The sequence below is a fragment of the Silene latifolia genome, chromosome 1 (assembly GCF_048544455.1).
Source record: "Silene latifolia isolate original U9 population chromosome 1, ASM4854445v1, whole genome shotgun sequence".
Lineage (NCBI taxonomy): Eukaryota > Viridiplantae > Streptophyta > Magnoliopsida > Caryophyllales > Caryophyllaceae > Silene > Silene latifolia.
The window spans coordinates 130,580,895-130,597,982 of record NC_133526.1 but is presented as its reverse complement, the minus strand read 5'-3'; the positions used below and the strand labels follow the sequence as shown (position 1 = coordinate 130,597,982).

The following is a 17,088-nucleotide window of genomic DNA, read 5'->3' as shown; positions in this document are numbered from 1 at the left end:
GTTTTAGTTAAATTACTTTTATTTATGACCAAAATTAAACTCGGTATTATATTCTACCCCCGTAAAAGAAAAGGTTACGTCCTCGTAACCAACATACCTTAAGCAAATAAATGGGGATACTTCTCTTTTATCTCAGCTTCTGCTTCCCAAGTAGCTTCCTCTACATTATGATTAGCCCAAAGAACTTTCACCAATGCAATCTCACCATTTCTCGTCTTCCTCACTTTTTTGTCCAAAATATCCTTAGCCACCTCCACATAAGATAAATTCTCATCCATCTCAACTATCTCTGCTGCTAACACATTAGTCGGATCACTCACATACTTCCTCAACTGTGAAACATGAAAAACATTATGAACTCTTGCCAAGGCTGGTGGTAGTGTAAGACGATATGCTACTTCACTAACTCTATCTAAAATCTCATAAGGCCCAGTGTACTTCTGACTAAGCTTTCCTCTCTTGACAAAACTCATCACCCCATTCATTGGTGACACATTCAATAATACTTTGTCTCCCACAACAAACTAAATCTCACTTCTTTTAGAATCTGCATAACTCTTATGTCGATCTTGTGCAGCTCTCATCTTCTGTCTAATTACATGTACCTGCTCAACCATCTACTTGATCAAATCCGGCCTAGTGTCACGGCATCAGTGACATCGTACCAACAGACTGGACTCCTACACTTTCTCCCATACAAAGATTCAAAAGGTGCCATACCAATGCTAGCATGATAACTGTTATTATAAGAAAACTCTATCAAGTCTAACCTCTCCTCCCATGATCTTCCAAACTCCAAGACACAGGCTCTCAGCATATCCTCTAAAGTCTAAATAGTCCTCTCTGTCTGTCCGTCTATTGCTGGATGAAATGCAGTGCTCATCTTCAAAGTTGTACCCATACACTCTTGCAACTCTTGCCAGAACTTAGAAATAAACCTCGAGTCACAATCAGAACCAATATCTTTGGGGTTCCATGCAGCTTCACAATATTTCTCACATAAGCCTTAGCCAACTCAGCCTTACTCCAAGTATCTTTCATAGGAATAAAGTGTGCAGTCTTAGTCAGACGATCTACTATCACCCAAATCATATTATTGCCCTTCTGGGTACGAGGCAAACCTATAATAAAATCCATAAAAATGCTCTCCCACTTCCATTCAGGCACATCTAAAGACTGTACCTTACCCTGTGGTCTCTTATGCTCTCCTTTCACCCTTTGACAAGTTAAACATCTTAAAACAAATTCAGCAACCTCCTTCTTCATCCAAGGCCACTGGAATGATTTCTTTAAATCTTTATACAATTTATCTCCTCCAGGATGCACAGAATATGGCGTAGAATGTGCTTCAGTCAAAATATTTCTTTTCATTTCCTCATCAACAAGTACACACCATCTCCCATCGAACTTCAACCCATCATCCTCCCCCACGGTGAACCGCGACGCCCCGCCGTCAGCCACGGCCGTGCACCACCGGGTTATTTTTTTGCTTCTCTCTAATCTTAGCATACAAGTCTGGCTCAATAGTTAAATCCCCTACCGAATCCCCTTTTCTTATCACACAAATTCCCATATTCTCTAACTCATCTTGCAATTTCACACGTGACATAGCTGAACATAAAGCATGAATAGACTTCCTACTTAAACCATTTGCCACCACATTAGCCTTCCCTTCATGGTAAACTATTTCCATATCATAATCTCCAATCAATTCTATCCACCTCCTCTGCCTCATATTAAGCTCTTTCTGAGTATAAATGTATTTAAGACTCTTATGATTAGAAAATACCTTAAAAGTAGCTCCATACAAATAATGCCTCCACAATTTAAGAGCAAACATGACTGCCCCTAGCTCTAGATCATGTGTCGGATAATTTTCTTCATATGGTTTCAACTGTCTCGAAGTATACGCTATCACTTTCCCCATTTGCATTAGCACACATCCTAACCCATTCTTTGAAGCATCAGTATATACCTCAAAATTCTCACTCCCTTCAGGTAAAGCTAAGATAGGGCTAGGGTCAAGCGTTCCTTTAAGGTTAGAAAAGCTGTCTCACAACTCTCATCCCACTTAAACCTGTTCTCCTTCCTCATCAAAGCAGTCAAAGGCCTAGCTACCTCAAAGAAATCCTTCACAGATCTCCTGTAGTAACCAGCCAACCCTAGAAAACTTCGTACGTCAGCCATGTTTTTCAGCCTCTCCTAGTTAGACACCGCCTCAATTTTGCCTGGATCCACTAACACTCCCTCCTTCGACACCACATGTCCCAAAAAAGCTACCTTATCCAACCAAAACTCACATTTACTCAATTTAGCATATAAGTCATTCTCCCTCAAGGTCTGCAACACAATTATATCATCAATGAAGACAACCAAAAAACTGATCAAGGTAAGGACTAAATACTCTATTCATCAAATTCAGAAATATTGCAGGTGCATTGGTCAAACTAAAAGGCATAACCACAAATTCATAATGTCCATACCTCGTCCTAAAGGCAGTCTTAGGAATCTCCTCCTCCTCCTTAACCCTCAACTAATGGTAACCCGACCTTAAGTCGATCATAGAGAAAACTCCAGCTCCACTCAGCTGATCAAATAAATCATCAATTCAAGGCAAAGGGTACCTATTCTTAATCGTCACATTATTCAACTCCTTGTAATCTATACACAATCTCATACTCCCATCCTTCTTCTTACCAAATAAAACTGGTGCGCCCCAGGGTGATACACTTGGCCTCACATAACCCTTATCTAACAACTCCCCAAACTTCTTCTTCAACTCTTCCAGCTCCTTCGGCCCTATTCTATAAGGTTCTTTAGAAATAGGTCCCGACCCATGTTTCAATTTAATATTAAAATCTACATCTCTCTTTGGTGGTAATCCTGGAATCTCATCCGGAAACACATCGTGAAACTCACTCACCACAAGAATCTCTCCTGCGCCCTTCACTTTTTCACGCAGGTCCCTCACGTGACACAAGATCAACTCTCCTCCCTTCCTCAAACACGACTTCAGAGTAATTATTGATATAAGTCTCACCTTTGGTTTCACCACAAATCCCCTATAGGACACTCTTACTCCCATTGGTCCCTTCGAGGATACTTTCTTTTGATGACAGTCAATAAAAGCTCTACTTTTACTCAACCAATCCACCCCCAAGATAATCTCAAAACCACCCAAAGGAAATTCTATTAAGTCCATGGAAAATAAAACCTCCCCGATAAGAATATTTATATTTTTATATATATTGGTACAAGGTATAGACTCCCCAAAAGGTATTACTACTTCATCTTCTATTATTACTGGGTCCATGAATTCCAACAATTTAACATGGTCACTTCATATAAATGAATGAGTTGCTCCCGAATCAAATAAAACATAAGATGGCTTAGAATTGGTTAGAAAAGTACCCGAAACCACATGTGCATCTCCCTCAGCAGCCTCTTTACCCATCATGAACAATTTACAACTACTCTTTGCGCCGCCCTGCACCGTAGATGCCGACGCCGTGCCCTGCTTCACGGTATTGTTCCGGTTCCCTCCATTTCCATTGCCTTAATTGTTGTTGAAACGATTTTGAAAGTTGTTGTTATAGCTCCTTTGATTATTCTAAGACCCATTAAAACGGTTGCTTCCATAACTAGGTGTTGGTGTCTTGTACCCATTTGAATTTCCACCAACAAATCCTCCATTCATACTATTCCTCCTCGCAGTAGTCCTACACTCAACGATCTTATGACCAAATCTACCACATCCATAGCACCGTGGCTTGCTCTGACTGCTGGCACCACTCGCCCCCAAGCTACGGCCGAACCCGCCACCACTCCCCGTTCCCCTGTAGAAAATGATCGGTACTAAATGTAATTCTGCTTCTTGCTTCCTCCAGCTCCCTCACTAGTAGTCTCTGCCTTCCTCTTTTCTCCCTTGTCTTTCTTTTCCTCCTTCACCATGTCAGCAATTCTCTCAGCATGTCCCGCTCTTTGATATACCTCATCCACAGTACTTGGCTCCCCAGCTGCAAGTCTCTTTTTGATACGCGTAGTTAAACCCTTCTCAAACCTCAAAGCCAACACTTCCTCTCCATAGTTTAAGTGCGACACATACTCAGCTAGCTCCATGAATCTGTAATTATAGTCTTCTATTGTCATCTCTTCCGTCATCTAAAATGCATCCAACTCCGACCTCATTCTACTCCAAACGTGCTCAGGTACAAACACTTCTCTCATGGTATCCTTAAAGCCCTTCCAGGTGACAAATGGTTCATCACTCTCCTTCCATGCCTCCCTAATTACTGCCTTGTTACGATTCGACCACAATCCAGCCTTTCCTTTCAAGTAGTGAGCAGCCTGATCTACTTGTATCTCCTCAGGGCAGTCCAACAGTTCAAAGAAGTTGTCAAACTCCCTGGACCGATATCCCAGTAAGGACGGTTCGCCTATTTCATCATATTTCATCGGATTATGACGAGCAATTGCAGCACTCATCTTAGTAGGATCCATTGTAGCAGTTTTCGTTTTGAAAGCAGCTGTTAAAGCCTCATTTGTTGCAATAAGCCTATCAATCTCTTCCTGTGACATATATGTGGATGTAGCTCTCTTTGGTGCCATTTTTTGGTTCTATTAAGAATAAAGAAGAAGCATAAGTTTCCGTTTTAAAAGAATTTTCTGGCATAAGGCATAAGATAGAATTCCTGCATCCAAAAGAATGTGTTATTGATCGAGCTGGTCCCTGCCCGACCAACCACCGTGACCGTCACAATCACGGCCTGCCCATGGCTCTTCCCTCTCTTTTGCTCCAATTAATTATTCTTCACACATGCTTAGTTTTTAATTCATGTAATTTCATAATTCTTGCTTATATGTTCAGGGCAACACATTCCGCATATCTCTAGACATGTAATTCTAAGCATGTACTTCACGTAAATACAACCAATTTCATATAAAGATGCAATAATTCAATCAATTTATGTTTCTCCAATTTATGCCATTCATGATACGCCAAGAAAATTTCCATGAGTAATTAATGCACAAATTAAAATAAGCTGAAAACAATTTCAATCCACCATAACTGCCCTCTCATAGGCCACACGCCTCTCCCTACTCATCTGTCTCAAAATTTCTTATCTTTTGTTCTCATCCTGCAATTAAAGTTAGTATCTTTCGCAACTTCAGAACACAATTAGACCCTTAAGGCATAACATCCACGCTAACTACCCCACTATCTTAACCTTCCTCGAGGTGACCGGCTCAAAACTGAAAAGGGACAGATCAAGGACGTCTCCCTAACTTAAGAAAAGGGCTCCTAAACAGTTTCTACCCCTGGTTCATTTTATTAGACTCATCCTAAGTTCATTAAATTTATTTGTTTAGGCCTTAGGAACGTTGTCTCTGATACCACTTTGTAACACCCCCATTTATTTAGGAGCCTTTAGCAAGACATTCCCAGATAAATAAAGGTGTTACCATCTCAGTTGCCTGAGGTAGTAAGTATAAAAGACAAACAATTAACAAAGTACTTTAAGACGATATAAATAAAGTGCTTCAAATGGTTTTATTACAAAAGTTCCAGCGAGATAAATTAATAATACAAATTATGTTTTAAACAACTGCAGCGGAAATAAAATAATTAGTGTCTGAATAATTTAAAGTGATCTCTAGACTCTGACGAAGGTCAACGTCCCAAGCTCCCTCCAAGCATCCAACACATCACACAAGCTAACCTGAAATCAATCTGCTCTCCAATATTTGGTTCATCACAGGTGTTCACGAATACACAGTCAACCACGAGGTTGAGCAGGATAACTAAACAACAATAATAATACGATAACCTGCAATAAAATATAATCAAAGAAACTCAAACCAAGAGACCATCACACACGGCATAACCGTGCACCATACCACGTGCCACAACCGAACACATCACCACACAATACCGTCACAACGCTAGTACTGCTCAGGTTCACGGCCAACTCCACGCCACCGTGCCTGGCCGACCAAAACAACGCAGTTCCACGGCACCCTACGACCCCGTGCCTAGCTGACCAAATAATTTCAATTACAGTGCCAATCCCCTTTCAACATACCAATAAACCACAGAGAATCAACCGACAATGATAATAATTTGATTATAAGATACTCAAGACAACAACTGTAACAATATGCTCAAGATGACATAATTATCATATGACAATGTAACCAACAACTTATCTCATGCCAACAACACAATAATAATAATAATACGTCTTATAAACAATCTACCAATTTCCAATTAGACATAGTTGAGTAGTTATCCTACCTTTAGGAAATCTTCTCAATTCAACAATTAATTTTAGAAAGCTTCTTCCAGATATCTACTATCTAATCAATCAATTAAATTATATATAATTATAAACTAATCTAATTAATGAATTTAAGATTTAAACTCCCCAAAAAAATCCCGCAAAAACCGTCACAAACGCAGCCCCACATCACGGCTGACCCGACGGTGGTCAACCCGTTGGTCAACGACTCCCCCACGGTCACGATCCAGGTCAATGGGTGGTCAAAGGTGCGGGTCATAGGTCAAACGTAGATAATTAATGTGAGGCGATAAAACAACTTACCACATCTAATTAGCGCGAGATGAAAACTCCGTCTTAAGGTTGTGTCACAAAATAGCTCTTCCTCACAAATTATATGTTGAGTTTTCGATGTGGAATAAATATGATGGTGTGGCATGAGTTAGGTATATATATGAATTTGTAGGAGGATGTTGAAAGTTCTAGGAAGTTGCATATATTATTAAACTAATGAAAATATCTAGGTAGCATAGATAACACCCAAACCACATACCACCTCCCTTGGACTCGGTCCCCCGTGACCAATACACGGTCCAAGCCGTGGTCCTTTCACCCGGTTTTATTTTTATTATTTTTATTTTTTTTACGACAACAATTATTATTTATTCACATCTTATAAATTATAAATTATAAATTATTACTTACGGAGTATTACATTTTTCCCTCGTTAAAAAGAACTTCGTCCCAAAGTTCACCACACCTCATTACCCCAACTAAACAATTAAGTGATAAACGACTCATGTTTTAGTTAAATTACTTTTAATACCCGTAATTTAATGGATTTTATATTAATAATAAGCCTTTTAAATAATTAATTACAGTAATTATAGTTGAAATAAAGATGAGAAATGTAATAAAATAATAAAGGAGTGGGGAAGTAATAATAGGGCATATATCTTGGGCCTTGTGCCCGGAAATTCCGAGTAATTCTATTAGTAATAACAGTATGTGTAGTTGTATAATAATAATAATAATAATAATAATAATAATAATAATAATAATAATAATAATAATAATAATAATAATAATAATAATAATAATAATAATAATAATAATAATAATAATAATAATAATAGTAATAATAATAATAATAATAATAATAATAATAATAATAATAATAATAAAAAGGGTAAATTGATAACTTATACGTACTATAACACGGGTTTTCAAAACTTATACCTAAGATAACTTTTTTTCAAAACTTATACCTAAAATCTAATTTTCTTCTAAATTCAATACCATATTTTTAAAAACGACATAAATAGACCATTTTACCCTTGTTAATTAACTTATCTATCTTTCTTTCACCAAAGTAACCAATTAAACTCCCCCTCCACCACATATAGAGAAATTGGATTGTCGAAAATGGTGATTATCGAGAATCAATTTCTGCAATTTTGTCATCACTTTCAACTGTTAAACTCTCTATTTACCAACACCCATTTTACAATCTCCTATTTTCATCAATCAACACTTTTAAATGTTATAAAACATGCAATTTCCCAATTACCCTCTTCACAAAATCATCAAAAAATTGTTCTTTATTCCCAATTAGTGCGTATATCCATTGGAATACTACAAATCAGGAAAAAAAATGGGTGATAATTAATGCTAATCTTGATTCTTTCTGTGTTTTGATTCTTATTTTAAATGGTTTCAATGTTGATAGAAAAGCTTTGAGTAAATTGGTTAGAATTATACAATGCCATGATGCTATATTGATCCTAATTAAAGGTTTGATTTTGCGATTGATTCAATGGGTTTTCATTATTTGTGGGTTTGTTATGCGAGTGGTAGTAGACTTCTTTTCAGAGGATGAAAAAAGAAGACAGCTTGGATCGAATATGATTATGGGTGTTCGATAGGTTCGTCGGGGGTGTTAATAGGAGGCGATTGGCGGGTGGACAGTTGTGGGGCGGCGGTGGCAGCACTAGTGGTGGTGCAAGTGCAAAGGAGGTGATTTGTGGTGATGGTGATTGTAGATGTGCAAGTTAATAGGGTGGGAGGGGATTAATGTTTTTAACTGAGTAAGGGCAAAACAGTCAATTTATCTCGTTTTTTCGGTTATGGTGTTAAGTTTGTAAGAAAACGGGATTTTAGGTATAACTTTAAAAAAAAGTTATTTTAGGTATAAGTTTTGAAAACTCGTGTTATAGTAGGTATAAGTTATCAATTTACCCTAATAATAATAATAATAATAATAATAATAATAATAATAATAATAATAATAATAATAATAATAATAATAATAATAATAATAATAATAATAATTATTATTATTATTATTATTATTATTATTATTATTATTATTATTGTTATTATTATTATTATTATTATTATTATTATTATTATTATTATAATTATAATTATAAGAGTAATTGTTTTATATTAAATGTTTCCTAATTAGTAAGAAGTTTCCTATTTGATATCCTTAACCTTACCTATAAATACAATTTAAGTCTTTAACCTAACTATTATTGGTCATAAAATCTGATAAATAACTCATAAAGAGAGAGAGAGAGAGAGAGAGAGAGAGAGAGAGAGAGAGAGAGAGAGAGAGAGAGAGAGAGAGAGAGAGAGAAAGAGAGAGAGGAAGATCTAGAAGGGAGAAAACTAGATGTTGGTCTTAATTTATCGTCTCAAGGTAATTTCCTAATCGTCTCATAACATACTCGTCTTAAGGCTATTATAACTCGTAAACTAGACCACCATGTGACTAGCTAAGACCTTGAACGTGGACGTGGACCACTAGGGAGTGACCAGACCATCTGTTTGACTACCGTTGACCGTCGGGGTAGGGTAATTGTCGGGTTTTTCGTAGGTGTTTAGGGTGGTTGTGTGACTCGGTTTTTACTTATTTAGGACCCCCACCGTGCTTGACTTGAGACCGCACCTGGTGGGATGGACCGTGGGTGGTGCGTCAACCGTAGGGGTAGCAGTAGGGTGGTTGTTGGTGGCGCTTTGTGCGGTGGTCGGCCGGAGTTTCGAGGGAATGCGTGATGGTAGTTTGCACGATAGAATCGGGTTTATAACCCCTTGCCGTGGTTGGGTGAGACTGTACCTGGGTTGGGTTGGCTCATGGTGGTTAGTCGACGCCTATGGGTGGTCGTGGGTGGACAAGGGTCGTGTGATTTGTGTTAATTGTCATATGGTTATAATACGAAAGATGGATGTGTGTTTATGGATGGATGATAACTGATTTTAATGTGGATTGGTCTTGTTGAGTTATGCATATTATATGCTATTATTGTGGAGAGATTATCCTCAGTCTCGGACTGGGACGATAGTGAATAAGTGGTTTATCCTCAGTCTCGGACTGGGACGACATTTGTGTTTATCCCCAGGGCAAGAGTTGGCGGGACAACGGTGTAGTGGAGCCTCGGTCAGGGACCGGGACGACTGTGTGGTATTGAGTATGGATATGATGGAGAATTGGTAGTGGTATTTATTCCACGTGATTGCATCTATAAAGTTTGTATGTTGTGTAATTATCCTACTCAACCTCGTGGTTGACCGTGTATTCGTGAACACCTGTGATGAACCGTAACTGGGGAGCAGACTTGACAGGTACTTGAGTTAGCTGACTTGGGAGCTCATGGGGATGCATGAGGATTTCAGCCAGTCTGCCTAGAAGTCTAGACCACAGAGTTTTTAATAATTCAGTTTCTATAATTTTCGCTGCGAGTTGTAATAAATGTTAATTTAGATTTCTTTAGTATTGGTTAAGTTGTAATAAAACTTTATTCGCTAAATTTTAATCTAAAGTACTTTGGTTTGTTGTACTTTGTTATTCACTACCTTGGGCAACAGAGATGGTAACAGTCCTATTTATTTAGGAATGTCTTGCTAAAGGCTCCTGGATAAATGGGGGTGTTACAAAGTGGTATCAGAGTGAAACGATCCTCAGGCCTTAATTCAAATGAACGATAATAAAGGTAGGATGTGTGTAATAAAATGAACCCCGGGTAGACACTGTTAGAAGCCCGTTTAGTGCGGTTAAGGAGATGTCCTTAATTCGTACCTTTGCCCTTCTAGTTTTGAACTGCTTACCTTGAGAGATATTACAGTGTGGGGTAATTTAAAATGAATATCGTTTATTGTCTTAGGAGTGTTTTTTGCCTTGTTTGAATATTATTTTCATTAAAGACTGTGGTTACGGGGATGTAACCTTGCTTTTAAGGTGATCGGAGTGTGATATGATTTTAAGCATTGGTATATGCATGTGGTTATGAGAAACGTATGTTGGGATGTATTCAGGAGGTGTAATTTTGATTAACATCTGTAGTACTATGGAAAATGCGTGGAATTGTGAAGAATGTGATTTGGTTGATTTCTCGAAATTTTTACCTTGATTGCTTTGACTTTCATTTATTGCCTGTTTGATATCCTTGCATGAAATTTTCATGTGTAATAGCTTGTGAGTTAGCTTTCATATGTCGTTGGTGTCATGCTTAAATAATGTACGGTTTAGGAGAAATAAATATTTTAGTTGACAGTGGTCAGAATATTCCTGTACAGTTATGTTTTCATCCTATGTTTTTGTAAAAATTGCCATTTAAAACTTACTTACTGTTTAGGTATGATTTCAACTCCACTGTTTAAAAAATATTCGTATATGTTTCTAAATTGATAAGCCACATCGCAAGATAATATTTTGACTATTTATAGTGATTTTTACAAGTTGACCTAAGTTTCTGACAAGTTGCTATAACATTTCTATCTTGACCAAATAATTTGTAAAATGCATTATAAATTGACCTTCTGAGTTTTTTGACTTGATTCTTTTTCTCATGATTTACTAACTCTATGTATTTTCTAAAAAGTATAAGTGCTCAAGAAATAATTATGTTACTATTTAATAATGAGTTTTGGAGTTGTAATATGTTTTCCTTATCCTTGAAAATGTAAGTTGTGCTAAAACAATTGCTTCTTATCTCTTTCACCTTGGCATTTTGATGTTGTAAATTATGTGAAATATATTACCATGTCTAATGATATGCGGAATATCTTGCCCTAAGCCTATATATATATAATTACATTAATTGCATCCATGTTTAAGTTAGACTTCATTAGTGAGAAATAAATGCGCAAGTAATAGAAAAAAAAAGAATTAATAATTCAAAAACTGTTGTTATTCATTTATTCATCAATTGATGTTGTGTTAAAAATAATAGTTGTCTTATGTGTACTACGTGTTCTTGAGAGGTTACAATAAATGATTTGTTTATTCATGTTGTTTGATATTCCGAACTTCAAGGACTAAGTTTATTTTTAAGGGGGGTAGAATGTGATACTACAAATGTTTTGTGTTATTATTGTGACATCTTGTGATAAGATTGGTATAGTTAATAATTGTAAATGGGTAATTGTGTTCTCATAAGTTGGATTGTGCTCGGTTGTGTGGATATTTATAGATGTCGTTATAGTATGTATGAGCGAACTTTGGGACGAATTTCATTTTAAGGGGGGAACGAAGACTGTAAAACCCGTAATTTAATGGATTTTATATTAATAATAAGCCTTTTAAATAATTAATTACAGTAATTATAGTTTAAATAAAGACGATAAGTATAATAAAATAATAAAGGAGTCGGGAAGTGATAATGGGGCATATAATATCTTGGGCCTTGTGCTCCAAAATTCCGAGTAATTCTATTAGTAATAATAGTATGTGTAGTTGTATTATAATAATAATAATAATAATAATACTAATACTAATAATAATAATACTAATAATACTAATAATAATAATAATAATAATAATAATAATAATAATAATAATAATAATAATAATAATAATAATAATAATAATGTAATACCCGTCCTTTTAAGGACCCGTTGACCGACGTTGACTGACCTTAAACACTGATCTTGACCTTGGGAAACTTTGCAGGTGATGTCTTGTGACGATGTGAGCTTTGGTTGATGTGGGACTCGATCTAGCAGAGGCTACTCGATCGAGTAGCTTGGGAGCTCGATCGAGTAGGGTTCACTCGATCGAGTAAGTTAGTTACTCGATCGAGTAACGGGTTTGCAGCGGGGATTTATAAATCGATAATCGTGAAACCTCAAATCATTTCCGCTTCTCTTTCCTAAACCTAAATGCCATCACTCTCTTTTCCCTTCACCATAGTCCCTTCCTTTGAGGTCCTTGAGGTTGCTTATGCAATGGGGATGGGAAGCTTGTGTCGGGTAGCGGTCTTGACGCCAGATGGCTGTGGATAAGGTATGTTATCGCCATCATCATCGTCATTGTTGTTTTCGGTTAGGATTGTAGTAATAGTGATAGATGATTATACTATGTGTATAGGTGTATTGCTTGGTTGATTGGTATCATGTGATCGGACGCGGAATCGCTGCTGTTGGCTAAAGGTAGGTTCGGCTACTCAGTATTGTTGATTGTCTAGAGTGTCTTTTGATGTGGTTTGGTTGATGTAGTGTCGGTATGGTTGATTGATTATGGTAGTTGGTTGGTGTTGTGTTGTTTTGATTATCGTTGTTGTGGTACAGGTGATTGTGATTGTTTGTCTATGGTTCTCGAGGTGCGTCCTCGGCTGAGTGGAGTCACTTGCGGGAGTGGCTTCACGCCCGTAGTTCGCCCTCCGTGGAACCAGCCACGGGAGGGGATATGCACATTAATGGACATGGGTTTATGGCTCGGATTGATGAGCGGGGCTTAGGTGGGAACGGTTGCGGTCCCCGACTGGCAGGGCTGGTCCAGTGGACAGTCGGTGATGGTGGTTGGTTGGAAGAGATGTGTGTGTGTCTAATGTTGTGCCTGTGTTGTGTCTGTGGTGGTGTGTCTGTTCCCTAAGTTGCTGACCTTGTCTGGTTTTGTTGTTGTTTGTTTCTGTTATGTCTGCCGTGATCCACTATGGTGAGCAGTCAGTCTTAGCAGGTTGTGATCTGGATGATAGCTGGGTGCTTGGCGGGATGAGTATATCAGGAGTCATGACAGAAGTAGTTCACATAGCTGATAGTGGTTTTGAGTTGTACCTTTATATATCTTTAGTTTTGTTAATCACTTGTAATTAACTTAAACGTTCTTTCATCGACATTTGATTATTACCGTCCTCAGTAAACCGAGATGGTAACGCCCTTATATGTTGGGGAAGGTCTGGTTAGGGCTCCTTGGTATATAGGGGTGTTACAAGTGGTATCAGAGCGACAATTTTGGAACCTGTAACAAATGAGCCTAATGAACGTATAGAGTCTAATAAAATGAACCTGGTGTATGTATATTGGGAGCCCCCGCTGATGCTAGATTTTGGGTGAGTAGGCGCCCTCATTTCAAAATCATGGCCCCATTATGCTTAAGCCAGTCACCGGTTATGGGATATCGAGTCGGGAATTATGTGCTTAGTGTATAATGGTCACGTTAGAATATTGGTGATGAAGTCTCTATTAATGTTAGTATGTGTAATTGTGATGAGGAACTGTGTACGTATGTGGTTGAGTAGGAGTGTGTATGAAAGTAGTGGAAGTGGTGAAATGCTTATAATACGTGACAGTGTGGTGTCATGTGGTGATAGTAGCGTTTTCTACATCTTTCTATGCGTGTTGGTTTATAAAGATATTACGAGTCTTGAATGTGTGATAATAAGAAGTCGTAAATTTTGGTAGGTATGTGAGTACATCAAGGGATGGTAAGTTTTACGTTTGATGGTAGAGTCTGCCAAGTGGTAATTGGAATTGCAATGAATGAATGGTTGAGTACTTTTATGTTACGGCATTGTTAAGTTGAGTAATTTAGTTGATAATTTGTGGTGATATGTTTAGATTATTAAAAAACTTGGATGATAAATGATGGTTTAATGTTAGATGAATGACAACGATAGTATAAGTATAAGTTGTATTATTGAAGTTGCAAATGCATAATTAGAAGTAAAGAAAAGTGTCAAGTGTATGTATGAATAAGTTCATGATGTAATAAATCGTTTTGCATAGTGTTCGTTATAGAATGAAGAAATATGTATCTGGGTTGGATTAAATCGTTATGTTACGATTGAGTATTAATAGTGCGTTAAGAATGAATGTAATAATCTGTGACGATTTCCGAATTTATTTTGGAATCGACACGCATTGTTGTTTTGCAGGATCCGTTACTCAAACTCGTAACTTTTGACCTCATTATTATTCTTGCCCGACCGAGTAAGAGTATCCACTCTATCGAGTAGACCTCAATCGATCTAGTTAGGAAGCTATAACATCGAAAACGTTGGATCCGCCAGCAGAAACTCGACCTACTAGCTCCAACTCGATCGAGTAGAGGCCACTCGATCGAGTAACCCACTTACTCGATCGAGTAAGTGAACAGTACCCGGGGATTTGCGGGATTCTTATACCCTTTCCCCTATTCTTTCTCTTATTTCGTCTTCCATCTAAACCCTAACATACTCCATACCTCTCTTGTGCTTCCAACCTTGTGATTTTGGTGCTTGAATCTTGTATTTTCTTTGCTGAATCCGTTCTCCTTACTTGCTAATCATTCAAGATAAGAATGTTTATCCTATTTCTATGTTTTTAATTGAGTAGAAGTATGTAGGATGTTGGTGTTGTAGATACCCGGTATCTGCTCACACTCCAACAAACACCCGATGATTATCGGACTACAACATGCTTTGGAATCGCAGCGTTTGATCGACAGTTCGTGTACAACTTTGCGTTGGAAAACTTAAAACGATTTCGAAAATAAAACATTTCAAAACTTTTCAAAAGTACCTGGAGTGTTTATTGCATGACGACGGAGTCGCAATGACACTAACTAGAGTCAAAACCGACACTGGACCAAAAATCGACTCAAAATTCAAATCCCGACTCCAACAACGAGTCAAACCGAGTCAAACACAAAAAAACAAACCATTCAAATGCTTCCATGTTAAGATTTGCCGGATTCATGTATGGTCAAGTACCAAACATGTGCATACAAATCCTAGGATAGAACTGTAATACCCGCCCTTTTAGGGACCCTTTGACCAACGTTGACTCACCATGGGAGCGGGAGTAGTCTTAGAAAAGTGTGCCAAAACCATCTTGGGCTGCGTGTTAAGAGTGGTACTCGATAGAGTAGAGGCTACTCGATCGAGTAGCTAGGTTACTCGATCGAGTAGGGGGCCACTCGATCGAGTATGTTGGGTACTCGATCGAGTACCTGGTTTTCAGCGAGGGTTTTATATCGCGTTTTGTTAAATCCGCAAATCACTTCCGCCGCTTTCCTTCTATCCTTCAGTCGCCCCTTTTCCTCCCCTTCACCTCAAAACCTCCATGGAAGCCTTTTTGAAGATCCTTGAACCTTAGGAGGGCGTCACTGGTGTCAGGTAGCGGTCTCTTGCTGAGTTTTCTCTCTAATAGGTATGTCATGATCATCATCCGTGTCCTTGTTCTTTAGTTAGGGTTTGCCTGTTAGTAATAGATGATGGTATTCTGGTTATAGGCGTTGCTTGGTTGCTGGACATGTTATCTGTCGGCATGGATTGGTTGCGGTGGCTTAAAGGTAGGTTCGCCTACTCAGTTTCTGTTGATGGTCTAGCATGTCAGTTGATTGATGTATTGTGTTTGGTTGTTTAATATAGTAATTGTATTGTGATTGTGGTTGTGATCGTTGTCTATGGTTCGTGATGCGTGGCCTCGGCTGAGTCGGGTCACTTGCGGGAGTGGCTTCACGCCCTAGTTTCGCCTTCTGTGGAACCCGCCACAGAAGGGATGTGCACATTAATGGACAGGGTTATCGCTCGGTATGATGAGCGGGGATTTGGTGGGTGCGGCTGCGGTCCCCCACTGGCAGGACTGGTCCAGTGGACAGTCAGTGACAGAGATTGGTTGGATTGTCGTGACTGTGTGTGTGAGATTGATAGCATCGTATTGTGTTGTTGGTTCTAGCTATTATTGCTGTGTCTTATCTCAGTACTGACCTTGTGTGGTTGTTTGTTTGTTATGTGTCTGCCGTGATCCCTTATGGTGAGCAGTCGGTCCTAGCAGGTGTTGATGTTGTTGATAGCTGGAGTCCGGGCAAGGATGAGTCCTCACGAGATATGGCGGTCATAGTGAATAGTCTTTGAGTTGTACCTTTATATTGTATTTTGGTTTAAATCGCTTGTAATATATCTTAATAGTTCTTTTATCGACATTTGAATATTGCTATCCTCGGGCAACCGAGTTGGTAACGCCCTTATATCCTAAGGAAGGCCTAGTTAAGGCTCCTCTGAATATGGGGGTGTTACAAAGTGGTATCAGAGCGACGATTTTGGAACCTGTAACAAATGAACATAATGAACGTAGGGAGTCTAATAAAATGAACCTGGTGTATGAGTATTGGGAGCCCTAGCTGATGCTAGATTTTGGGTGAGTAGGCGCCCTCATTTCAAGATCTTGGCCCCATGACACTTAAGCCAGTCACATGGCATGGGAATGTGGAGTCCGTGTGTCTATGTGTGATATGTATGTTAACTGTGCCGGAGCTACCTCCGGTTAAGTCTTTGTTAGAAGTTAGTAGGGGTGTGACGGTAGTATTTGGGCTGTGTAAGGTAATTGTTGATAATATTATTGAAGTTCTTTGAATGGTTAACAAGCTTATATGATGGTTATGAGATATGTGACGAAGGTGATTGCTAAAAGTTAATGATGACGGAAGTGGTAAACGAATTTATAAATCCTGCCGGGATTACTATGATGATAGTTATAGAAATATTGAGTGATAGTCCGAATCTTAGCATATGGTAATGTGTATATGCTTTGTTAATTGGTTGAAACT

General features: G+C 38.3%; 1 protein-coding gene across 1 annotated transcript; it reads right to left on the bottom strand.

Moving 5' to 3' along the window:
- Positions 1–98: 98 nt before the first annotated feature.
- On the bottom strand, positions 99–2,187 carry LOC141655861 (uncharacterized). Its single transcript, XM_074462889.1, has 3 exons — positions 2,078–2,187; positions 898–1,501; positions 99–323 (listed from the first exon to the last, which is right to left on the bottom strand). Exons 1-3 carry the CDS (start codon positions 2,185–2,187, stop codon positions 99–101), a joined length of 939 nt encoding a protein of 312 aa, XP_074318990.1.
- Between the last annotated feature and the right edge of the window lie 14,901 nt (positions 2,188–17,088).

Excerpts from the sequence above, each read along its gene's own strand:
- LOC141655861 (XM_074462889.1), bottom strand. The coding sequence starts at position 2,187 with ATGGCTGACGTACGAAGTTTTCTAGGGTTGGCTGGTTACTACAGGAGA. Across the intron at positions 1,502-2,077 it reads TTGATGAGGAAGGAGAACAG|ATTAGAGAGAAGCAAAAAAA; the intron begins GTTTAAGTGGGA and ends TTGTATGCTAAG. Across the intron at positions 324-897 it reads AGAGTTGCAAGAGTGTATGG|TATGTGAGTGATCCGACTAA; the intron begins GTACAACTTTGA and ends CAGTTGAGGAAG.